At 43.7% G+C, this 26,303-nt stretch overlaps 3 protein-coding genes across 3 annotated transcripts; all 3 read right to left on the bottom strand.

Moving 5' to 3' along the window:
• Positions 1-483: 483 nt before the first annotated feature.
• LOC306709161 (meteorin-like protein) lies at positions 484-3,582 on the bottom strand (the record flags this gene model as incomplete). Its single annotated transcript, XM_079177213.1, has 4 exons — positions 484-818; positions 1,422-1,481; positions 2,707-3,113; positions 3,503-3,582. The coding sequence occupies 4 exons, from the start codon at positions 3,580-3,582 to the stop codon at positions 484-486; spliced, it is 882 nt and encodes a 293-aa protein (XP_079033339.1).
• Positions 3,583-6,257: 2,675 nt separating this feature from the next.
• Positions 6,258-9,060, bottom strand: cbx8a (chromobox homolog 8a (Pc class homolog, Drosophila)). Its single transcript, XM_079178204.1, has 5 exons — positions 8,823-9,060; positions 8,664-8,707; positions 8,197-8,262; positions 7,705-7,771; positions 6,258-7,261 (listed from the first exon to the last, which is right to left on the bottom strand). Exons 1-5 carry the CDS (start codon positions 8,889-8,891, stop codon positions 6,422-6,424), a joined length of 1,086 nt encoding a protein of 361 aa, XP_079034330.1. The 5' UTR covers positions 8,892-9,060; the 3' UTR covers positions 6,258-6,421.
• Positions 9,061-14,383: 5,323 nt separating this feature from the next.
• cbx4 (chromobox homolog 4 (Pc class homolog, Drosophila)) lies at positions 14,384-21,992 on the bottom strand. The gene is made up of 5 exons (XM_079177165.1): positions 21,731-21,992; positions 21,597-21,640; positions 20,835-20,900; positions 18,578-18,644; positions 14,384-17,328 (listed from the first exon to the last, which is right to left on the bottom strand). Exons 1-5 carry the CDS (start codon positions 21,797-21,799, stop codon positions 15,925-15,927), a joined length of 1,650 nt encoding a protein of 549 aa, XP_079033291.1. The 5' UTR covers positions 21,800-21,992; the 3' UTR covers positions 14,384-15,924.
• Positions 21,993-26,303: the final 4,311 nt, after the last annotated feature.

Here is a 26,303-nt window from a genome sequence, read left to right as displayed (position 1 = left end):
TTTCTGTAATTGAAAGGTCATGCGTAGGGTACAACACAAATAAATAGACTTTTCAAACTTAGGCACAGATGAATCAGAATAAAAATAACTTCACAAACATATATGTACAAGCCTATACTATAACAAACTGGCATTGGCTGTGCTTCATTCTTTCTTCCCACCTCAGTTCAGGGGGCAATTGTCACACAGAGCCAGCAAAGTGAACAACGGTTGATGTGGAGAGCAGCACAAAGAGAGAGCAGCAACCCAACCCCTTCTCCCTCTCCCAGGAATAAGGCAGTGATGGGAGGGAGACAAAGGAATGCCGTATCTGAGCCTCCGTGCAGGAGGCCCTGCTGTTTGCCCTTGCTCTGCTCCTCTAAATGTGATTTTTTTTTTTACCGGCAATTCAATTACTTTGTCCATGCTAGTGATGCTAGATGCCACCTTTCTGGCACATGACAACCTTACAGGGATCCCATAGAGCTAAAACACCAAACTTCCTCAATCCAAAGGGAAGTCACAGGAATTCTGACGCGCTGCCCAGGCGGTCTGGTAGACAGACAGGAAGTCTTTGTATCGCGGGGCACACCCTAACCAAGCTTCCCCAAAGTGTTCTGACCCTGTGAAGAGAAACTCTCCATCCCCAGGCTTCACGTGGCACTGCATGAGTGTGTGGATGTGTCCACGCCAAGACAGCACGGGAGGAGATCCAGAGACAGCCGCTTGTTGCTCAAACACTCCACTGCGCTGCCAGTAAACCCTCTCTGCTGACACCTCCACCAGCGACGTCTGACGTTCGGAGTCGTGGGAGACCTTGTTGATGTAGCCTCGAACCACTGAAACAAAAACCAGAACAATTTCTACAAATGTTTAAAAGAAATGAAATGAAATATCTGAAAAACAAGCGTGTTTTCGATGTAGAACTCTTAGAAGTTTCCTTCGTGATATTTTTTCTTTTCTATCCTTGTCTTTCTCCATTTACGCCTTAGCTGCTCATCCAACCCTCTTCTTAAACATAAATGAAGCCCAGTGGGACGGTTACTTCTGCTCTAAAGCACAGGTCTCTCACATTCTGCAGCTCCCCTCCAACATCGCTACACCCCTAGTCATAGTATGTCCAAAACAAGTCTTAAGTATGTCAATAAAAAGTCATAGAATAGTATGTCATGAAAAGTCATTTCATGGTACCACTCTTATTTATGTCAGTATATTTTAATTCTAATGAGATCCAACATTTACAAGTTGGATATCTCACAGTGGTTGCTCGGACCAAATCTCATTTATATTCAGTTGTTTATCTTTGTAACTCTGGCTAAACCTTGCATTACATTACTTTGTAGCTCCAGTATATCAGTGGGCATTGAATGGTGTTCTGTCAGTGTGTTCACATGGTACAGTAACAGATCAGGGTTTGTAGAGTGAGATTATTATGTACCCACCAAAGTCACTGTTGCAGATGGCCATGAGGAGTTGTGTATTATTGCAGGGTTGGCATGAAGCTGTGAATAAAGAAAACAGCACAGAAAATATCATTTAATGATCAAACTTGCATCAAATCTGTCAATCGTTGACCCTCTCCCCAACCATGCATGACCCAAAGCTCTACGGCTGACATTGACCGATGGGTGTCCCTTCTCCTCCCTTCCACTCCACTGACTTAAAATGTGACGCACATACCAGCTTTATTCATCTCCCTCCTCACATCAAAGAAAGAAGAAACCAGGGGTTCAATGAAGGAATGTTGCTCCTATGTTGAAGTGCTCTGCCCACCACAGCGCCTCCAGATCAGAAACCCTCACTAGTCTTGACCCCGTGTTTGACTCTTATTGTATCTGCCTAATTGAATGACCCTTTGCCCATGCAGGAGACAGCAGGAGTCCAACACCTCTGCCAGTCTGGCAATTCAGAAAAGATAAGCAGCTGTCTATTATGGACATAGAATGACATCACCACGATGGGGACAGGCCCTCACACATGGATAAATGCTAATAAACAGACTTGCACAATGAAATGGCATTTGTGGAATCTGCAAAGTATTTGCGGTCTCAATTCAGGCCCCTTGGCCCGGTGCCCTTCAGCCGCCCTGTGGTCTGCTCTGTCTTCGCTGCTTTGTCTCCCCGATGGAAACCAGACAGCCAGACAAAACACGCAACTGACCAGCAGCTGCATGCTCCAGTCAGCATGATAGACTGTAATCAAATGACCACTATTTCTCATAGGAATTAGGAATGGTCGGTACCTCACACTTAACGACAGGTAATGCAACACATGGCTTTAAAATTGACTTCGAGATTTTTGGTACCACTTTCTAATAAGGCACTTTATAAAAGGTTTGGCCTATAAGTTGTAACTAACGGCTTAACTGTATATGCACTGATGCTTTATAAAACTAAAAATCATGAATATGGTAATATTTTTGGTTACCAGGTTGTGAAATTAATAAATGCTTAGTAAGTTTTGTATAAATACATGTTGGTCATCCTCTGCAGCCCTTCTCCAAAAGGTAAGTGGTTATATGGTCCCATCAGAAAAAAGGGAATTTTCACAACCTGGCAACCCAAACGTTGCTCTTATAAATGGCTTGTAACTCGTTAATGATTTACTAAACATTAATTATGCCATTTGTTAACATGTTATACTAAACCCTAAACAAGGGTGCGAATGTATAAATTCATATTTATTGGATAGATCTTCATAAAGCTAAATTAAAGAGGGTCCACTCACCCTGAAGCCCGGTGTGGCCCACGTTGTGTGCAGCACTCCTGTTGCTCAGCAGTTCATATCTGAAGCCCATCGTACGTCTGCTCCAGGATCCAACACTCTGTGGGCTGGACTGGAGGTAGATAGCGGGCCTGTGCGGACCATCTGCCCGGAAACAGAAGACCTGCTGCTCGGTTCGCCCGCCCTCCGTGACCAACAGCTCCAGCTCCCCGGCCCGTTCGATGAACACGCTGGCTCCACGGAGAGAGGGAGATGGTTTGATGCAGACAGTGGTGCGCCTGGCGGTGGACAGGTTGGGCTCCAGGACCACTCGGAGAGCCTGGCCCGGGTAGATCCAGCGCACTGAGCCCTCTGTACAGCGCAGCTGCACCTGCAGTACAATCCTGGAGTCCACACCAGCTGCGAAACCGCTGGATCGGCGGGAAAAAACGAGGAATTAAAAATTCAACAATGCGAAGTTTAAATGACTGCTATGTATGGCATCTATTACATTAATACTAATGGCGTTATCAATTCTTAATAAATGATATACAGATGCTATTTAGATTAGTTATACGCCACGAATAAGAACAAAATGTAGGTTGCATAACATTTAATTATTTCCTTTCTATCCTTTCTATTTTATAATAATGCAGTTATAAATGTAAATTCATTAATAGATGCTCCTTTGCTACTATCTAATTATCATCAAGTCTGCAGTTGTAAGAGTTGGCCAGATTGTTTTCAGCCCTTCAAATTGTTATAAACATGTCCCTCTTCTAACGCTAAAAATCTTGCAGTAATGACATAAGCTCCTCACCTTCCAGTCCAGTTGCACAGATCAGTTGCACAGCTCCGTAACTGAAGACCCAAGATCAAAATAATCACTCTAGGCAACATCTCACCCACATAGAGATACAAATTCAGACAGGAGTTGACGGTAGTGCATGGCTAGAGAGTTTGTCTGTAAGTCATCGAGAGTACGCGCGCTCTCAGCTTCACTGGATGCATATATAGTGAAGCTGAGAGAGAGAGAGAGAGAGAGAGAGAGAGAGAGAGAGAGAGAGAGAGAGAGAGAGAGAGAGAAAGAGAGAGAGAGAGAGAGAGAGAGAGAGAGGGCGCGAGTGAGAGAGAGAGTTTGAAAAAAAGCCTTGGGCCATCTGTTAACATCAGAACACCTTTCTGCACAATAATTCCTTTACTTCTGAGAGACTGTCCACGTATTATTTCATTTTTACACAAGTTAAAGGCTACTTCGTATTTCATAGCCTACATTTAAATGGCATTGAAATGACAAAAATGTATCAAATTGAGATTAATTTGCACCCTTCCTCCAAAATCACGAGTCAAACTTTACGTGACGGACCCTGCTTTAAGAACAGTTAATCTAATCTTCATGAATTTAGCATTGGCCAGCTAGAAAAAGACTACAAAATGCAGTGTGCATCTGTGCTGGAGCTTCATCTAGTGGCGGGATGATGCAACGCACAAAGCCCCCACATCTGGAGGACTAAAGTCTGCTGCTGCCTTTCAGCAGGCAGAGTCTGTAACTCAACAACCACTAATATTGTAGATGAGTACAAACGTAACCAGCTTTCAGCAATGATTAATCCGCTATGGATGAGTGGTTTCACTTCGTTTTAACTTGCAGGGTTCTTTGAGCGAAAAGTAATTTGGCACCGTTTCAAGGTCCGGCTGGTGGCGACATCTTGTGGAGGTAAAGTCTGTGGAGCGTGACCAGGCAGGCCGCTCTGAGCGCTGATGGCTGCAGCCTCTCTCGAGGTTTGCTTATAGCTTACAGGCCCCCGGCAGCATCAGATCAAAGGGCTGAGGTTCTTGATGGGTATGTTGTTGAGTAAATTACACTCATATGGAGAATTTGACCAGATGTTGTCACAGCTGCAGGAAAAGCCTGCGCTGCTCAAAGTAAATCTTGAAGTGTGGGTGATTTTTTATCCGTCACAACTTTGGAAATATACGACGCATATCGACAAAACATGTTGAGATGAATACATAATATGATTGAGTATGTGATACATTTTAGACACTGCAAAGTTGGCAACGTTGCAGAACATTTTAAAAATAATTTTGCATTACATGCATTTCTGAAAACTGCACTTCACCAACATTTTCCATTAAACCACTACACCAAATTGAGATATTGGCCTATGAGCCACATTTTAAATGACCATCGGTGAGACAGAAAGCAGACGGACAGTTCTCACAGGAGTACCGGATGGTCAGATTGGGTCATGTGTCTCAGAGAGACAAAGCAAAGTCAAATGAATGGAGGCTTTGTGCCTGGAAGAAGTGGCCTCTGGATCCCGGAGCATTCATATATTGTAAAGGCCTGAAGGATCAAGGTGATCCGAATTGTCTACTGACAGAAGCCATCGTCATTGATTGAAAACATTACGGCCTATACATGATCTTAAAATTACAGTTTAACGCATTAAAAAATAAATTAGAAAATCACCTCCGATCATTTAATCAGACACGAGGTCACAGTTTGGGAAACACTTGTGATTCAGCCTGTTCTGTGCATACAGCAATCAAATGGCTCATTGATGTCAATAAGTAATCTTATTAACATCATCAAACTGTCGAAACCAACTCACTCATAGCCTCGCGATCAGCTGTAAGGCCAAACTCGCCCTCTGGAGTCTAACCGTCTGCAATCTTATCTTGATGTTGATGGTGCTGATGATGAAACAAGAATACGCTTGTACATTTGAATTAGTAATCAGGTCTACCACCACCTCATAGTTCTAAGATGTAAGCTATTATATTTTCGTAAGATATGATTCATACCTTTCCAACTGCAACTTGCAAAACAAAAAAAGGAAAAGAAATTCAAATGACCGTGAATGGAAATTAATAGCAGGACTTCTTCAACTTGACATCAGGCACTCGTGGTTTGATTTGATTCGGCGTGATCACAGAAACAGTAGTCTCGTGTGACACAAAGCTCCCCATTCAAAATTAGAAAAAAAAATATTTTTTAATAAATACAAATTAGCACATTTTAGCTTTTGCACGTGTTCAAATATGTTCCCAAAATCTTTGTAAAGAGTATTTCGTACAAACTAAAGCTTGCTCAGCAGGAATTATTTAAAAAAAAAGCCTTCGACACTGTATTCCACCGTCAAATCAAGCGTTTTAGATTAGGGACTAAAAAGGTATGGATCATTTATTTAAGTCCTCTAAATATGTTGAAGCTGGAGTTTAATCGTCTTGCAAAGTGAGATTTATTATTTCAATGGTTAATAATAGGTTTGGGAATTAAGAACCATGTCACGTGGCTTTTTAGTTAAAACATGAAATGATCTTCAAAACACAGACCAACTTTGGGTGGAACTCGGATCAAACTTTGTCACTTTTTTCTTGAGGCAACACTGTCACAAGTAATAGTTAGATGCATTTTAGTGAAGTCTTATTGTGGGATTATTTCAAAAATCATAGGATATGGCTTTTTATAATGAATGACTGGTTGAAAAGCTTAAAAAAAAGATAGACAAAAAAACAAGACGATAGGACTGAGAACAAAAACATTACCTCACACTCACTTACACTTTTTTTATTTTCTCAGCAGCGTATTAAATATTTGTATGTACACGTTTGACAGTTACATAGAAAAAAATATAGTATTACAGGAGGCGTGTTAGTTAGTAGCTTGTTAAACAATTATTTACGCATATATTAGCTTCCTCTGACCTACATCCAAAGCACATGGGCCTACTTATCTTTTCTCCCTGAAAAAGCCTTTCTCGGTGTTGCTTTCTCTGACGGTGACTGTCAACAAGTTCATGGTGACATCTGTCACGGTCACAGTGTCCAGACTGGTGAAAGTGGGGGTCCAGCTCGAGGCTGCTCGCGCGGACTGATCCTGGATGGACTCGGACTGTGTAGAGATGACATCGGGTTGTTCCCGGGGAAGACAGCGCTCCTTCACCTGGTGTTTCCGGTGTTCTGCGGAGCTGCTGGGCCGAGGAATAGACAACCTGGACACACAGTTAGTCCTATGCATCCCCTGATCACTTTCGCACACATCTGGACTGAATGCGCAGCTGTAAGACAGACCTGCGTGTCTCCGCACGCTGCTGTGTTTGGGTGTTATCGTGGTCTTCTCCTGAAACCTCCTGGTCAGCTGGATGAGGCTTTGATCTGACGTCTCTCCGTGCTGGAGCAAGCGTCGGGGCATGTTGGACAAACCGTGTGACCCCGGCTCCTCTAGAGGCCTGCTCCGTTTGGTGTCCGGCTCTACTGAGCTGCCTTCGTCATCGTTATCATAATTCAAATGCAGCTTCGGTTTGCGCCCCCTCTTTTTGGGGAACCGAACGGCTTCTTGGACTGTCGGAGGAGCTGGTGGAGTGGGCCTCGGCCTCCTCTCGAGCTCTGCCGGTCGGATGTGGACACTTTCCCCTCTGTTGACCGAGCTCGGTGGGAAGATTGTGGGAACCACGGCGCGCAAACCCTCCCGGGCCCTCGGTGTTACGACAGGCTCCGGGACAGGATAGGAAACCTGGATCCTCCTCGGAGCCTCTCGTCTAAATTCATACGCCTTTTCTTTGGCTTTGGCCTGAGGACAGAGCAAATACCGTTTATGAGAGGAGCTTTCTTTTCCCAGGGATGAAAATGTGAAGTCTTAAGAGAAAATGTAAAGTTTTAGGAGAAGTAGCTGCAGATCAGACTCGTCACACTGAACGGCCAACGCTTCGTCCTAAAACTGCTTTGCATTTAAATGCATGTCAGACACAATTAATATGTTATGGATGTTTAAAAATGGACACGCACCGTCCTAAACTTAACCTCATATAGACACTGGGTAAATGACGGGTTTTCATTTGGGTAACAATTGTCATTCCTCTAGTTGTTGTTTTTTTAATTCAAGTCCAACAGTTTAAAAAAATTATTCAGAGTGTAGTTGTCATGTCTTGGAAATTACTCATCATCTGTATCGCCTCAGTAAGGCGAGAAGATAGAATGAAACCCCGAGATATGCGCATCAAAAGATTCACTCACCTTCAGGAGAAATGTCTCAGGTTTGGGGCCCCTCTTCTTCGGCCCGAACAGCTCCCTTTCGCGCTCCCTGATAAATGAAAACCATTAAGAGTCATCAGTCATTTACATATTTTAAAATGTATTCTATAATTACATCAGAAAATACAAATTTCCAAGTAGCTCATACTCTGCCTGTATTGGAGTGAGATTGGTTTATTTTTTACGATGTTTTAATTTGAATAAGTTAAGTTATAATGAAATAACGTGTCAGAATGCAGCATATTACCTGCTCGTGAGAAGAAAATGGCAGCACACATTGCAACTATGTGATATGGAAACAGACTTAACTCGCTCCACTGACACTTGTTACCACTTCCTTTGCGAAAACTAAAGATTTAAAAGATTAAAATGTAGACTTAATGTCTTATTCAAATGGGCGTTACTGTGGCACCGAATGCGCGGTACTGTCTCGTTTCTGCATAGAGGCCTACTGCTGCGCTGTCAAACCCTCACCTCTCCTCGAAGGCAGCGAAGAGACGTGCATCCAGAATGTTTTCCTCCGGCTCCCAAGTGCTGTACCTGTGTCCCAACAACAAGGAGGAGAGGTGTTTGTTGCCATGCGTTTAGGCGAATAGCATGTCAACGCGCACACACACGCGGTGGAAGACTTTTATCAAAGCGAGCTTGCGGCTTGCGCTGCGATTACAGACCACGTAGCGGACAGTGACACATGGTGAACCCAGCCATTGCTAACGCTAGTGAGGACTTCATTACATCCCGGTGGGCTGAAGCTCAGACATTCACAACCCTTCAACGGGTGCACACGAGCCCCCGGACATATGGTAGACTGCACCACAGCACACAGAACAGATGATATGATTTAAAAACAAACATCCACGAGCGGAATAACCGAGGTGGTGCAGTTGTTCGAGCGGCCAGAGTGGAGCGCTGTCCTTCACAGCCTCGGCTACAATACTCACTTCTGAGACCAGCCCTTCCATTTCACGAGATATTCCCAGCGACCCTGCAAAAACAGATCCGTAATAGATTCAGGTTAGGATTGCCTACTGGCGCCGTACAAACAAATGGTTGCGTAATAGGTGTGCAGACAGCCTGTGGGTGAAAAAGGAAGCAAATACCCGTCTGATTCGCCGTTTAATGATGGACTCTGCTGCGAAGACGCTCTCACCAACAGCCGAGAGCTCCATGATTCACCACACACCTCGTTTATTTCTGTCTCTTTTAATATTTTAGTCGTCCCCGTGTCCTCTTCGGGTTGTTTTAATTCCGCACATCCCATAATACGCAATCTGGAGAGGACGTCATCACGTCTTTTTCTGTTGCCAGGCACCGCAGTCGGAAGGACGGATCGCGGTGGAGCACATTGGCTCAGTTGTTGCTACGTGCTCCGGGTTTCTGAGTGAAGGGGAGGAGTCCCGCTGCTCTGGCTGCTGTACAGGAATGTCTGGCACAGTGGGACAAGCAAAATCAGAGGCTCCCGGAGCAGATCCACGGACCCCCTGAGATCCCCGAGAGGGGTCTATAGAGCCCAAACAAAAAGAAGAACAAGTTTAATTTCACCTTCTTTAAAAAATAATAGAGATTAAATCAGAGAGAGAGGAGAATGACTGCAAGGTTTCATCCACAGGCGCAACACATCTGAATCTGAACACATTTACACAAGACATCTATCTGTATATATTAGTCTGTATATGTTAAAGCATTAACATTTTAACAATACAATTCAAATCAATATCATTACAATAGAAATCCCTGCATTAAAATGTACCAAAAAGGAACATAAATGGTCAGATATCAGCCCCATTTAAGATAAAAAACCTTTCGAGTAACCCTCAGACAAGCTTTGGTTTTGATCCAAAGGTTCATGACTGATTGTTACAAAATAATTTGTTTATACAATCTGCTGCAATACAGTTTCATTTATAATCACAGATTTGCAGGTGCTGCATATCAAAAGAAAATAGTCCACGTGCCACAATGTAATGCCATGTCACGCGTAATTGGACATTTGCGCATTACGATTTTACGCACGCTGTGGGGAAAAAAACACCCTTTAAAAAAGACTAACGGTTTTTAATGATCATTCCAGAAGCTATATATTTTTTCAATATTTCATGGAAACATGAAGCTGCGTCAGTTTGTTTAGAATCATTATTATATGATAGAAGACGAACCAAATTACATGAAGAGCAAATATGGCCCAAAACGGCCGATTTCTTCACTCAAAAACAAGTAGATTATTCAGCCTTTTTATTCAGAGGGCGGTTAATAACATGCTTTTAAGGCCTGGACGAGTTTTGAGACTCGGGAAGATTTGAGTCAAGGTGTAACTTGCTTAACTGGACTCCATCCAGCAGGGTAGAGTGTGATTTACCTGCATTTAAATTATATCATCATCAGCTAAACTGTCTCTGCATGTAAACAAAAATCCACAAAATATTGAGAGCCAATAAATGGAAGAATACTTTGTGCATTTACTGACAATAAATATATCTTAGAAATGATTTAATTTAATCTTCATATAGGCTAAATATCGTCATGAGGGCCTGTTGTTACTGATATTTCGGTTATTGACGCAGTGGTAATATTATAAACAGAGTTCAGAAACATTATTGCAATTATTATTTGTATTGTTATTATTGTGTTCTTATCTATTATTTCTGGGGTTACCTCACAAATAAAACGAAGCACTTATAATTTAATTAAACACAAAATGTTTGTATTTCTGCACTCAGTAGCAACGTATTATTACTACATCATTATCATTATTATTATAGTTGGAGGTTTTTGCCCAGCAGCCAGCTTTTCGGAAATATATTGAACCACTAATATGGTCGTGGTGATAACATTTACTCGGAATATTAATCACACAAATTAACCACAAACATGTAAAAGGGGAGGGCGGAGCTGCAACTTCTTTTTCTGTGGGCCTCAGGTGCAATCTTTTACATTCATCAGCTTTTCATTTAAAATAGAGTAATAATTACAAATTTGTCCTAAATCTTAAATTTTGCCAAGAGACACGTCAGCGTATCTTAATCGTGCAGTCTTTCTACCTGCTAAGGCCTCCGGGTCATGCACATTATCCATCCAACTGAACTGAACGGAAGTTCAAATAGCACTTTAAAAAAATAATCAAATTAATAAGAAATGCTCTACACACAATAGAGCATGGGCACAATACTGGGTCGTTTTCATTTTCAGATTTTTACTTCGATTTTCTACCTCTTTTCCAGTTTATCTATTTAAAATGAATACACTATGCAGCCTGTGCAGAAGAGTTTATTCATTAAATGAATATAGCAGGGCGAAAGTCCCCGCATCAGGTACCATCCACGCCTTTTTGTTGATGCTGGGGGCCAGACAACCAATTAGTTGGCCACTGTGGCGATTATAAAAGACGTTGCAGCTTTCACAAGCGAATGCAGCTAAAATGTGATATTATAAAAATAAATATTCACAGTTATTTGACAAAAATGTAGTGCAAAACCTTTGCATTAATGAGAAACATTGCCTACAAATGCATTGCTCTCCATTCCTTCTTGATCTGCGCTCATCATGTTGTAGGCTATTAACCCTGAAATCCCGACTTCTTATTTTCGTAACATTCTGCACATTAAAGTAAACAGGCTGGGTTTTAATTAATTGTAATAATTTGTGAGGTTAATTAGATGTGGGATCATTTACTGCAGATGTGTGAAATGAAATCGCAGCATAAGCAGGGAGGCTGTATGTCGTTTGTCCGTCTTCATTATCGATCACGTTCAACATACTGAACTATAGGCTATGTATATATGTGTACATTTGCTGCTTTCTGTTTACATTATCCCCGCTGTGGAGCAGACAAAGGCGGGCGCGCCGCGGACAAAAGATGCGTTGTGGCTGCCGTAGAAATATGAACCACCATTTTGATAGTCATACCCTGTAGACCGACATTTCCTGTCGGTACTATAATGGCTATAGAGCCTGCACGGTTTGTGTTCGGAGAGAAAGGCGGCTGGTGCGTGTAGAGAGCGGGGACTGCTGCGCCGCTGCGGTTCTCCATATTTGGCTGTGAGTCGGTTGAAAAGTGAGTCTGCGGGAGCCGCAATGGCGACAGCCGTACATGAATAAACAGTGCTGGCTCTGTGAGAACATTATTGGCTCTCTGGTTTCTGGGCAACTGCTGCGCACAGCTCGCTGTTGACTGTCCTACTTCACCGGGCGACATTTTCTGCTGAAGGTGGCTCACACACAAAAACCACTAAGCGAGAAGCTGCGAAGCTGCAAAGCCATATTTTAGCGCATAGCCTACTTTGAATTAGAAAGCAGAAAGCACCCTTTGAAGCCGCCTGATAGACCACACCACAGCACCAGCTCTCATTTCCCACACTATAACTATTTTAGGTTTTTAGGTTACATCCATTTCTGGTTACATCCGCTTTTTCTGGATGAAAATGAAATAAAATAAAGATTCATTAAGGCTTTTTTTCTCCATTGTTTTATGCATTTGGAAAGAAAATACAGGAAGTCAACAGTGATTCCACAATTAATGAACGATCCTTCCATTTTGTATGCTTTAAAATGTCGTGTTTTTATTCAGATCTATTACATTTACTGAGCAACAGGCCTTCTCCGGGTCACACACTGGGCTTTAAATTACCCGAACGATCCTGCTGCTGACATGATCCAGTGAGACTGCCCTGTGCGGGGATGAAACCGACACTGTGCAGACTGCTGGTGGGTACGATGATAAAGAGGGAATGTGAAACATCACACTTGGTCTATAAATATGTTCCCCTGCTCAACGATGTTTCAGTTTCCTACGGATGCATGACTGACTGCATAGCTGGTTCAAAGCCATGAACGGCCTATAGAGATAGCCTGCAGAGAGAGACAGAGGGATGCGAAGCTGTGTGTTCGTGGGTTTTGAAACTCCGCTAATATCAACTGATACGAGTTTCGAAACTGAGAAATGTGTCATGCGTGTCTTTGGTTGCCATGGTCCCATATGGGCCTGTTAGGAGTAATTGATTGGTTGTCATATTTTCGCTCTTATTAGACTTCAGTAGCTCACGCAGCCCAAATAACAACGGACGTTATTTATTTGTTAATTAATAGATTTTGAATCTGATGTTTGGACTCTAAGTTAATTAACTCGTACTGTTCCCACTTCAGCTGGTTATTCTAATCTAAGTGAAAATGTGTTTATAGGTCGAAAACGGATCAAATTTGAAGTTGAAGTCATTCTTGGGAACTTCTAGCCCTCTCGACCCTGGTTGTCTACATGAGATCCATGCGTATTTCTATGCACTTGTAAGCCAGAAAACCACTGTGAGAAATGACTGTTAACTGACAACAGAACAGGATCAGGGAAGTTCAGAGAGAAAGACTAGTCATTTAAAAAATAGGTGGAAAAAATGGCTAATCCGTCTGATTTAAGTGCAGTGGACATATGTTTCTGTTCTTAAAGGGTTCTCTGTTTGTGTCACATTCTTTAATAGGCAACTCCCATGACTAAACTAAAGAAGACACAACACACACACACACACACACACGCACACACACACACACACACACACACACACACACACACACACACACACACACACACACACACATTCCTGGGCCTTTCTATCACTCAAAACATTAAAGAGTTCATCTGTTTACAAGCTTGAGATTCCAGTATAACGACAACAATTTCTGCTTACATTTTCAGATCAAAGTCCTGTTTAGAGGGCTTTTAATGATTCTCTTTAAGTCAAGTCAGTTTTAACTATATCAGCCCAATATCACAAATTTACCTCAAAAGGGGGTCTACAATCTGTACAGCACCATCTGTCCTTTGACCCTCGCTTCGGAAGAAACAAAGATAATAGGGAGACAAAAGCAGTGTGTAGAGAATTACCAACATAATAAAATTACAGTAACTTACTGACAAGACAAGACTGAGAGAGGCCCACGCATTTGGCAATGTCATGAAAGGTCAGCTGAGATATGCACCAACGTCTATCTGAAGCTTTGCATATATCTGTGTCTTCATAGGTCTGAACTTGTCCTTTACTGTGTGATAATAATGTAGGGAGAAATGCTGCCATAGTGACACAGCGTTTTACGAGACAACACAGTCATAACAGGTTACACAATGATCTGGACCTGCCGAGATCATGTTGCAGACGCTAATTAAACGTCATAAAACAGACGTTCCTGACAGGCATTGTGTGCACACACTTATTATACAACGGACAAATACCCTCCACGATGCCTTTCTTCTTCATGGAACCTAAGAGTTACGTAACAGCCTTCCCTCCAGTTATGTTGCGTGTTTACATTCCTGCTTGGGGTCGAGCTGCAGTAGAAAAATAATGCATGGCTAAAGTTTTAATAATACAAGTGGCCGTTGCAGTTATGCAATACAGAGGGCCCTTTGTGCAGGATCGTTTGTGATTATGCAACATGATCTGTTTTTCTATTCATGGTTCACAACCAAGTTAGTGTTTCTTGTGTTTATTGTTCCATTCGTTCTCTGTAGAATCAGCAGAAATGCTTCATAACAACTGCAGGGCAGGAACAGTGACACATAGATCTTTCACTGAACACGAAAAAAACGGTAGAAAGGTTTGCCAATAGTACGTCCAATTTATCAACAAGATATCAAATATAAATGCATAAACATGTAAGAGGTTATTTCTTTCTCTTTATTGTGAAACATACCATCCAATAAGCTGTGCCAACAGCGATTAGTCTACCCACTCCTGGTAGAACATACTTTATATCAATCATTTTGATTTCGAACCAAGTGCGAGAATGAACAAAACAATGCACAAAAAGAGGCCAACAGACTTAAATGATCGTTTCAACTGTTCAGTGGAATCAATTGTAGCTTCTGATGCAGAGAGCAGCAAGTTAAACGTCAATAAATATGCTATATTTTGTATTATTATTATTATAGCATTCTTACTGGTTTGCATCAAACGTGCGTGGAAGGCAATTTAGACTCAAATGTAGGTTACATCCAACAGCTTTGACATTTGAATTTTCAGCAGCATAATCAAAACAGCGTGCACTCATTGGCTCGCATGTAACAGTATACAAAGGCAGCCTCGCGACTCACATTTAATCTGTGTAACGTACTCATTAATCACCCTGGTAGCTTTTTTCGAAAGCTAATAACAGTAACGTGTGTTTTCCAGATAATACAATGAGCTCCAAAAGCAAAATGAGATGAATATCGCCACTCTCTGTGACATTAGGAGAGTCCTAATGAGACTAGCGTTTGTATTTTAAAGTAACTCCAGCAATATGTGAGGTCAACAATAAGTTAATAAATCATGTAAGAATCAATACGTCGTCTTAATGGGAAGTCACACATTTGATAAATGACACCTTTTTCTTAATAGTAACAGACCTTTGAGATGTCACATGTCAGTCCATAGATGTTTGCTAAAGGTGAAATGTGCAACATAGCAATAGATCGGGTTGCAGCGGTATATTCACTGACGGCTTTGTTGCCCGTCAATGGCAAGATCAAAACCTGACAAAAGAAGAAAAGACCGGGACATTTCCTTAAGGTTGTTGACACAGCCGAGCGCGTCCCACACTGCGTTTCCACTGTATGCAGACACACCTGCTTTGTAAATTTGCATGTCATAGCTAATCATGTTTTCTCAAACAAGCCACAAACAAAACATCTAACAAAATATGCCAAATCCGTCTAAGGGAACCTGTCGGGAGTAAAAAGTGAAATAAGACTTCAAGAGAACAGCTGTTTCTCTCCTCGTAATGACACAAACCAACATGTGAAAATGTAATTAAGTGCTTTCAATTTGATCTTTGATCACCATATACTCAACAACATCCTCTCTACCTTCTATCGGGACCAAAATAAGTGATATTATTCATAAGAAATATGTATAAGCCGTCATACATCTCAGGTTATAAGTTTGGTGCAGGTATGAAACAACAGCAAAAGTATCCCATTCGGCTCCATATGACAAATAAACCGTTTTTTAAAAGTGGAACACATCCACCTGAATGCATTCGCTCAAATTCTCGAGGGCACTTTCTTGGCTACAACGTCACAGAGGAGTTACAGTATAAAACATTCTAAGAAACATATTGAATTTGAATGATAAATTATAAATTTCAACATTTACAAAATTCTGATGTTTTTTACATATGTACATATTAACAGCATTCATCCAATCGGTCACTGGTAGTCCTATTTTACAAAACGGTTTCTTAGAAAGAAACAAATTCCTTGAATGTGACAGTCAGACTGTTTGTTGTGATGTCAGTGATTATGATATTTCCCATGAAAGGGGAGATCTTTTGAAGAGGTGCTTCTTTAGATTTCTCTGTGGATTTCTGTGTGTCTTCTGTCACATGAGTTGTGTTTGTGACGGCAGGCTCGGGCTCCGGCAGTATCTCCGTCTCCACCTGATTCTTATTCTTTGGGCAGCTGAGATCCATCGGCTCCTCTTGGCTGCCAGAGTCCACAGCCTCATATGTAAATGTACTGCTGTGGCGGGGGCCGCTACAGTGGAGGTCCATAGGTTTGTCCTGAGGTGGCGTAACCACAGTGCTGGGGACGCTGAAGCTTCTGGAAGTCACGTAGGTTTTGGAGACGCTCCTGTCCTCAGCGGGATCTGATAGCTTTCGCTTGCGGTCGTTGGGAAAAGAAGGGATCCTGATGTGGTCAACGGATGTTGGGGTCGGGATGTTGGTGTCAACAGACCATGACGTCATGGGTGAGCTAGCAGTCAGCTGAAGGGGTAGATCATCCGGTAAATCGGCCTGACCACGGGCCACCTCGGTGTTGTATTCCTCTGCTGTGCTTGGTGAAGGTTTGGAGAATTGTCTGTCCTTTGGGGAACACTTTATAGGGTGCTCTGCAGCAGGGAGGGAGCTGCCGTTACACAGCTCTTTTGGGATACCGTTCTCAGGGTGCTCCACCATTTTGGTTGTATGTGCAGGATTGTTCTCCGACGGTTTGGTGCTTTGGGGTTTCACTTCGCTTGAAGATTCCCCGTGTTTACCCTTAGCTCCATGAGCCTTGTTGCTGTCCATATATTTGCTCATGACAATAACAATACGTCCATTCTTGTTTTTGTTCTTGATTATCTTCATTTTGCTGCTAACAGCGCTAGGTAGGGTCGCGTCTTTAGGATTGGGTTTAAGGGCATGTTCGCTCTCAGCATCTTTAACAGCGGGTTTCCTCACCTCCACTGCCAGCTCTTTAACTTTGCTCAAGCAGCCTGTGTCTTTGTCTCGAACCCATTTCTGCTGCAGGGCCAGTGGTAAGTTCCAGCCAGGATTTGCCGGTTTACTGGCCAGTTCCTGAACTTTGACCACCTCTTTGAGCCTGGAAGCCTGTGCGTCGTACATGCTCGGGTCAGGCTCATAGTGGTGGTGCTTTTTGCTGTTGAGCTGGTAGATGAACTTCTTCTTGCCGTTGGTTGGCTGGTCAGTGGGGACCTCCTGGCTGCTGGGCTGGTACTGATGGTGCTTCTTGCTGTTGAGCTGGTACTGTTGAGGCTGGGGGCGCTGGACCGGGACGGGATCGGACTTGAGGATAGCCTCTGCATCCTGAGATGATTCTCCAAAACCTGCAGGGATACAGGATCTTCTGGCAAATGAGGGTACCTTGAAGAAAGAGACAAGACACCAAGTTTAACATTTCCCCTGTTTTCATCAAACTCAAGAATATAATGAGCCAAATAATAATAATGAGGAGTTCTGGGATGTCTTTAAGTAATAACAAAAAAAATAGGCCAACTAAGTAGTGCACTTGTTGGTGGAGTCTCACAAGAAACAGATTAACAAAAGTATATATATGAAGCTCTGTGAAGACCAGATCCTATATTTCCCATAATGCAACACTCGCCTCGCTGTGTTTTACCTTCCCTGGCAAAGGTCTTTCAAACACTATACCACTATTTTGAAATGCAGTTTTATGTAATAAACTTGGGGTCTCCAAGTCCAAGCTCAGATAACCCCCCGTGACATCTCCATGACATCATCAGGGATATTTCTCCCCCAGGAGGCCATTCTACACAACTGTTTTCACAAAATGTGCATATCGCGCAAGGTTTAATGCCCTTTTCAAAGGGAGTTCAAACAGCAGCTAAAATAAGCAAAGCTACAGGCTGAACATGAAAGAGTTTACAAGATGCGGAAGCCTTTCGGAAATTGAAATGAACTCTCCAATCATTGCTCAGTTCACAATCTCCCTCCCACCATCTTGTCCCCTCCCCCTCCCCCTCCCCCTGTACAGGCTGACCCTTCGGGCTGTCAAAGGGGAACTGCAGCGGAACGCTCAAGACGCTCCGGCTGTGACCTCGGGTCAGAGAAGTGCCACCAGACATGTCACGCTTTATTCCTGATTGCTGGCCACGTGTGACTCTGGCAACGTGGTATGCCTCTACGGGAGTGACACTGCATAACAATTGGCTCCAAGTCTCCCAAAATATATAATCACATTGTAGTCAAAGCACAAGACAAGTGCTACTTTCAGCCATCTATTTTCTCTTTAAAGCTGTTACTTTGCATATGAAGCTATTTAGCATAAAAAAATTATAATAGACATGCAGATAAAATGAGTGCACTCATGTGGCGCTTGCATAACCTCAGGCAACAAACCCTGTTTCATGATGAGTGAGCAAACAAATCCAGCTGTAGGACCCCATCCTTTCTTTGCCCTTTACTCCATCTCTCTCAAAGAAATCTATTAATAACCGCGACCATGATGACTGCAGCTCTCAAACACCTGACAGGCCCAAACCCCCTTTTTGGCCTCTTACAGAGCGAAACTTAACAGGAAGGCTTAGAAAAGCAGGACATTTCTTCAGAAACTATCATGTGATGACTCGTAAACGATGAAGAAGATAATTACCTGGAGTAAAAGATGTTTTGGTTTTGGCCCCCGTTTGCGATATCCCAACAGCTGCTCCTGCCTCTCTCTGCGAAAACAAAAAGGTAATTACGTTTTATTGCACCATATTTAGCTTCTCATTACAACATCTAATTTAAATGACAGTTTTCCGCCTTTCTGCATTAAAAAAATCGAAATTATATCACAAAGAAAATTACAGGGTTGACATTTGGAGTATTTGTTCATTTTCTTCTACCTATTCAAGGTCAAAAGTGGAATTTAGATTTGGAGGACTAGTGAATGCCCACGTGTGACCTGCTGCAAAGCATTATGGTCCTTATTTGCATAGCTCTCCATGGTAATAGGCCCATTCCATATTCTCATTATCCAGGAGAAATTCAATTAAGGCTACAGCAGGAAAAATCTCCCCTTGTCTTTCAAACATCCTCCCTCCCGCAGCACGCCCCTTCCTTCTACATTGAATCTGTAATTAGGGTCATGAGGGATAAACTGGAATAAATACAACAGAACTTCTGGGATACGTGCTGCTGTTGAGAACATGCAAACCACCACCCTTGTGCAACACCGCCTACACTCTCTCACACTCAAAATGCAGGGTGAATGAATATCTGACAAGTAACAAACATCTCTTGGAACTGTTTTGTAAAGGGAGAAGAGAGGGAAGCGTGTTGTTGTTGTACTGACTAGACCGAGCACTTGGGTTTATCTGTGAAATATTACTCCCCGATATAAACCTTGACTCATCATTGGCTCATAAATAACCAGCGGTGGGTGAAGGCCGGCTGCTCACAGGCTTCACCAGGCATGTGTAAATCCAGCCTATTGTTGGCCTCTCGCTGCAGATGTTGAAACTATCAGAGCTGCCAGAAAATCGCCACAATAAACAGTCTACATTTTAATGCTATAATGTGTGCGATTTCAAACAGCGTCCAACGGGGGTGACCCCTATTCACAGAAGATTTGGCAATTACAGCCTCCCTTGTCGGATCCCCTCCCCCATCCTCTGGGAGCAGAGAGGAATCCACACACACGGCGCAGAGGCAGCACTCCATGACCATCAGCAAAGAGCCAGACACACACACACACACACACACACACACACACACACACACACACACACACACAGCCAGCCAGGCAGGCAGGCAGGCAGGCTGCGGGGGAATATGAGAGCCGTACACTGGAAACGCCGGAGAGCACTGCGTGTCAATTAGCCTTTTCAGAAATTCAAATTCCTTTCCCCAGCCATCGTGTCTTTTCCCAGTCCCACAAGCGGCCTGGCGGCCTAGAGAGAGAGAGTAAATCTCACAGGCCTCATGAGTCCAGCAAACCAGACAAGATGTTGTTGTGCACGCGCCACAGGGCTAAAATGACAGCATCATTTGTATTCATTAGCATCTCAACCTCTGAGATTGACATTGATGTGTTTCTGATTACCTACAGGCCTCTGCTAAGCCTACTCTTGACCCACGATTGAAAGCAGGTTGATGATTTATGCAGCCGGGGTGAGATATTCTCTTTCCACAACATTAAATAGCAAAATAAAGGCAGCAGTTGCATGCCACGCGGTCAGCGCTAGTGTTGTCGAACGGTTTTCTGTCGGGTGGAAAACGTTACATGAAATCCGCCTGCAGAAGTAAAGAACAGCTCAGCCTGATGGCAGACCTCAGATTGGTGTAGTGGTGAGAATCCCATCAGGAAGCAGCTTGGCCCCCTCACATGAAAACCACAACAAACTGCTGCACTTGTGTACTGCACCCGGAATAAAAACAGTCAGGCTCTGGAGCGCAGCTGCCAATTCAGCACCTGCCCTAAACTCTACCGTTGCAAACTAGTAGAAATACGATTATAACCAAATATTTGTAGTTTAATCCACATGAGGAACATTGCTTTTCCATGTTCATTGCTCCATCATCCAAAGCTACTCCTACTTCAGTTTTCTGTCATGGCATGCTGTTGAGCCCTCGGATTCCTGACGCAAAATCACATAATGAGATGATAATCTGTTACAATTTACGCCTACATCCCTGCGTATATTTCCGCGTGTCCGATCTTCCCATTAGTATGATTTAGGAATTCTCACTACCACATCCCCAGCCCTTTTCCCAGGAGACAGTTCTGTGCTGAGGAGGAGGGGTGGGTGGGTGGTTGGGGGGGGGATCAGTGCTAGAGTTACTGGAGCGCCCCTCCTCCCATGCCTATATATGGTCATGGCTTGAACTGGAGCCTGCGCGGCCTGTCCTAAGTCCACATCTCTCACCTGTGTTGAAACGCGACGAGGAGGCGCGGGTCAAGGATGTTTTCCTCTGGTTCCCATGTGTTGTATCTGTAGAGAAGAGAGAGCAACTGTCAGCGAGCTGTCACGTGCAAACTTCCTTTTTCTAACGGACACACATGGGCCTCAGCGTCTGTCCCGTCACACACATTCCCACGTCTTCACCGTGACTGTGCAGTCAGTGCGGAGTGGGACAGGTGAGCCAGGCGTCCAGTTTTACATAAGAAAAATGGTGCGGATTTCAATTCAAATGTGCAACAACTATTAGTCCCATTCCCGCAAAAGCAGATCAACCGTGAGGACACGCAACTGCAGAGCAAACATGTCAAAGACGAATTGTCTGTATGTGCTCTCCAAACGGTCCTCCAGCACCAACATACAGTCGGCCATTTTAGCACCACTGTCTCGTAAATTCGCTGGCAGAGCAGAAATAATTAAAACGGGATTACATGGCTGTGCCTACCCCCTTCCCTCGCATAAATTAGTGAAGGCATCCGCGGATACACTGAAACACATACCGACCGCGCTCTCCTTACGCACACACACGCGCACGCATGCACACTCACACACACACACACACACACACGGGGACACACTCAGCCACAAACAACCACACACTCTTGTGCGCGCACGCCCTTGATGAATGGCATTTTTAAGTAACAACACTCGATTTTGATGCAAAATTATGCATTTTTTTCTCCTCGCAGTGGAGATATTTGGGATAATGGTAATTGCATTAAGACTTACTTGGGAGACCAGCCTCGCCACTTGACCAGGTACTCGATCTTGCCCTGTGATGGTGGAGAAGGGAAATCTGGTGAGGCTCGCGTCAAACGCAACATTGCAACGCTCAACGTTTGCAAACATGCTCCCTCTCTTACCTTGCGGATGCGCTTCTTTTCGATGCCCTCCACCGCAAAGACGTGCTCTCCGGCGGCAGGGAGCTCCATTCTCGCCTGAATCCGACCGCGGGGGAGTCGGTGAAATGTTGGCTATACGCACCGTCGATGTGCCTTCCGCTCGGTGCGTGCTGTGCGCGCTTGGTAGTTTTCCAGTTGTATCCAAATCCAACTGTATTCCCTCCACCTCTCCTCCTCTCTCTCTCTCTCTCTCTCTCCCACTCTCTCTCTCTCTCTCTCTCCCTCCCTCCTTTGCACAATCCACAGTCCTAGCTATGAGCATACAGATATTCACAGTGCGGCTGCGAGCAGCTCTTTTCGTGCAATAGCTTCAGCTCGATGCATGACGTCAGGAGGGGAGGGGGAGGACGAGACCTTGCACAGAGGTTGGGGTTTTATCCCGTGCGTGCTGGACTGCGGGAGGGATATCTGGAAATTCAAATCAATCACTACCTTACTGTTACAGCACTAATGCATAAAATCTACTCGCGCAGTTGTATCGATTCTTTTCGATAGCAAGGCTCGTGGGAACCCCTCCTCCAACGGCCGATACTCTATTATATACTCTACTATTCATATGAGAAAAATACTTAAGAGTGGTTGAGTTGTATTCAAGTACATATGGTGTGTGGATGTTAATTAATAGTACGACTTTTCAATAGATGCGTCAATTTAAATCCACACAATAGTGATGTTATAACTGCATCAGGCATTTTTAATGCAGCAAAACTGCACCTGGAGGAGCTGAAATAAACAGTTTCGTCTCCAATCCTCTATCCTCCAATCCGCTGTTTTAGCAAGGAGACCTCTAGCCTTGAAGGTGACAGCAGTGAGTCACCAGAGCTTGTTTATCACTCAAACCGAGGCACTGATGAAAGACAAGTTCCCCTTTTTATTTGCAATCCCCTTAAAGCAGCACTTTGTAGATGTGCAGACGGAGGCTTACACTTCGATCTGCTGACAGCGCCCTGCAAATATAGGTCACACAACATGATCGTCAAACCAGTGCCTTGTCCTCTGGGCTCAACTGCCATAAATTTGACACACAGCAGAGGGTTGCCGTACAGCCTGCAGCCTACCTGTGGCAACTTTCTAATGGTGCCAGAAAGCTCAGCTTGTTTCCCCCCTAATATCAGCATTACAGCCTGTTATTGGATGAAGCTACTATTGTGTCTATCTGCTTCTTGACAATTTAAATCCAAAAGCATGAACCACATCACCAGTGAGTATGTACTGTGAGCTGTAAATGTCAGCAACATTAAGTCACCGGATTTATGGGCACTTAATTGAAAACATAAGAGAAAACGCACGTTCGTGCATCAAACGCTCGTTTTTGTGCGCAAATTGCCATCTGTGTGCATGATTTTCACCGAAAGGGCGCAATTCGTTTGAGTGTGTGGCATGGATGGCGTCAAAAGAGAATCAAACAAGCTAAAAACCCGATGCTTTTCTTACTCCAAAAATAATTCAGCACCACAAGGGTTAAAATGAAGCCTCTAAGCAGAGCGGTAGCGGCCAGCCTATTAAACGCAGGCACGATATATCTCTGCCCTGCCATATAAGGCAATGGAGAAAAAGCTCCGAAATATGGCATTTTGCACTCATTAATTCCCGAGTTTCACTCTTGAAATGTGTGCAGGAGGGGGTTAAGACTCAAACATAGAAAACGTGCTCGATTAAAACTCCGTATATTCGCCTTATTCCTGTGTTTTTCCTGTGCCCTTCAGCCGCGGCCAGGGAGCGCATACGCCCTGCTTCCCTAGCAACAGCATGAAAGGAGAGAGAGAGAGAGAGAGAGACGCGGAGAAACACAGAGAGAGAGAGAGAGAGAGAGAGAGAGAGAGAGAGAGAGAGAGAGAGAGAGAGAGAGAGAGAGAGAATTTAAGTTTGTGACAAACAAACGAGCTCTTGATAAAATGGCACCAAGGAACTGATGTTTCCTCAATCATTATTTTGGTCTTTGAACAGATCTCATCGAATCGAAATGCATATTCAAAAGGTCTGAGCGCATTATAGAGGAAATTGTGTGGTTGGGAGGTATTCAGTGTGAGCTCTGTTTATTCACCAGGTACCCAAAATACAAATTATGTATCATTTTGTGTTTGCACTGACGGGAATGACGCCTGGAGTCTGCGTCAAGACAGAGATAATCATTTAGAAAATCCTCTGACTCAGCCTGTCGGAGTCTGTGCTCTGATCACAGCTCGATGTAATATAAATATATTTGGTTATACTTACAACAAAATTAAATAATCAATAGACTATCAGAAATGCGCTTGGCAGGACTAAAGTGAAACAGCGTCACCAGCACGCAGAATGGCTTCTTAATTTAAAGCGACCAGGCTGCACATGAGAAGGTTTGAAGAATTGGAAACCTTTCGTTCTTTAAAAGTATTTTTTTTTTGTCTATCTTAAATTGGTTCGCAGAGGAGTTGTGAGTGTTTTCCTCTGCAGCCGAGAGATCCATACTGCCCGAAGCACCTTAACGACTGATCATCTCGGGAAGTTAACATATCTAGACCAAATCCCTTGAAGCACTAAGACATGTCTTCATTATAATCTTATCTTCCTCTTTATAAATGTGAATATATACAGTGTTCGGTAATCCCAGGTCTGCACGCACTCTTAGGAATGCGCTCAGGTAACCACGTGTCCCTTTTTTTTTTTGCACTTGTTCATCTGCGACTTTGGCATTCGATGTGTTGATAAAAGCCGCTGACTGGAAACAAACCAGTTTTCTTTTTCTGAGAGCTTCGATTGCTGACAGCTAAATGCAAACCCTGCAGGCAAATAAATAGACACAGACAAAAAAAAAAAATTACCAAGGTGCTGATCACAATCACCCGACGTTGATCAGGTGATTTGGTTGAGAAATAGTTGTGAAAAAGGCTCAATCCCAAATTCAACGACGCACAGACGCTTCTGATGTGTGTCTCCCCGTTTGAATGCCGTGTCAAAATGCCCCGAAATGAACAACAAAACACGGATATTCCCTTTGTGACTGTCTTGTACTTTTTGGAATTTGTAGACTTGTTTGTTTTAAAAGGCTCCGGGAGAAAAACTAAGAAAAAAACTTTCGTTTTTTATTTTGTCCTTGCTGCACCGTCGAGGTCACATGAGCCGTTATCTAAAACATGAGGATAACTCAGGGTCAGCCCGTCTGTTTCTCATCTCCTGACTCTTCAAACAACCTTTTTATTTCAGTTTGTGTCAATTCAGTTTGTGTCAATCATCACATGTTGGACATTGAGAATACATTTCTTTGAGACAACGCATGTGGGAAATAGGTTAATATTAAACTCACAGAAAATGAGTTGTAAAGGAGGCTTTCTGATAGTGATTTCTACAGAGAGAAGGAGTGGAAACATTGTGCATGTAAGAATGTTTGTGGCGAGTATTCATGGGGGTGTAAATGTGCCTGTAAGAGGGCCAGGGTCAGGTTGAGTCCTGATCTCTGGTCCGGTCTCAGCGGGAACCACAAGCAGCTCAGCCTTGTGACCTTTTTTTTTTTCTATTGCAACACCGATTTCTTTCGCCATTCTCCTTCTCTCTGTCGTCCACGAATGCTCTGCATGCACACAGCTGGCTCGCTCAAGAAGAAATCCACAAAATGGTGGCTCAGGGGGAAGCCAGGAGGCCTCCCCTCCTTGGCACCCAACCACCCACGGTGCCAGGAGTGCCAACTGAGGGAATGGAGAGTGGAGGGAAGGGAAGGGGATGCTGGGAAAGTGTGATTGATGCAGAGGGAAAGGAAAAGAAAAAAGGTGTGGTGGGAAGAGGAAAAAGAAGGGACAAAAAGGAGACAGGAGAGAGGAAAGAGAGATAGACCTGTGCGTCGGCAAGCATCCGATTCATTCCTCCACAGCGACGAGAAAGAAAAGAGTGGATTGGTTTAAGGGACAGAATGCAAGGACAGGGTTTAGAGGAGGCGAAGGAGGGGGTTGTTGCAAAAATGTTGAGAGGGCCCTACAGCCATTCTCACGGCGCTCAGCGGGCGGTCATTAAGCTCCACTATCTAACAGGCTGATGTGGCAAGGACATACAGAGGAAACATGCACACAAATGGCAAGAAGACAGAAGAATTAAGGTTTACACTGTTGCTGAAAACAAGATGGAAACTCACTGACTGAATAACCGCAACAGAAGCTCTTTAATGTAAATATGCTGTATGACGTTCAGGCTAATTATGCTGTAACAATAGCTATCCTTTTCTGCTTCAGGTGCTAACACAGAAATCTCCCGTTGCCTTTGTCTGCCCCCGACATATGTTTAATTATGATAATTGTAACAAATGGAAGCTATTAGGAAGCCATTCATCTTGGTGCTGCAGATTTTAATGCACTATGAAGATGGGGTGGGGAGGTGTGTGTGTGTGTGTGTGTGTGTGTGTGTGTGTGGTGTGGTGGTGGTGGGGTGGGGTGCGGGGGGGGGGGGGGGGGGGGGGGGGGGGGGGGGGGGGCGCAGCGGAAATTCCTCCTCCAGTGTCATTGTCACGGCCATTGTTGCATCGAGGCGACAGGGTCTGTGGAGAGGGGGTGCTCCTCTGCCAGGGGTG

This window comes from Pholis gunnellus, assembly GCF_910591455.1.
Source record: "Pholis gunnellus genome assembly, chromosome: 17".
NCBI classification, from domain to species: domain Eukaryota; kingdom Metazoa; phylum Chordata; class Actinopteri; order Perciformes; family Pholidae; genus Pholis; species Pholis gunnellus.
Note: the sequence above shows the minus strand (reverse complement) of the source record. Positions and strands in the feature narration are given on the sequence as shown.

Coding starts and splice junctions, on each gene's coding strand:
- cbx4 (XM_079177165.1), bottom strand. CDS start 21,799: ATGGAGCTCCCTGCCGCCGGAGAGCACGTCTTTGCGGTGGAGGGCATC. Junction 20,901..21,596: donor TGGCGAGGCTGGTCTCCCAA/GTAAGTCTTAAT, acceptor TCTTCTCTACAG/ATACAACACATGGGAACCAG. Junction 18,645..20,834: donor CTCGTCGCGTTTCAACACAG/GTGAGAGATGTG, acceptor TTGTTTTCGCAG/AGAGAGGCAGGAGCAGCTGT.
- cbx8a (XM_079178204.1), bottom strand. CDS start 8,891: ATGGAGCTCTCGGCTGTTGGTGAGAGCGTCTTCGCAGCAGAGTCCATC. Junction 8,263..8,663: donor TGGAAGGGCTGGTCTCAGAA/GTGAGTATTGTA, acceptor GTTGGGACACAG/GTACAGCACTTGGGAGCCGG. Junction 7,262..7,704: donor CTGAGACATTTCTCCTGAAG/GTGAGTGAATCT, acceptor CTCTGTCCTCAG/GCCAAAGCCAAAGAAAAGGC.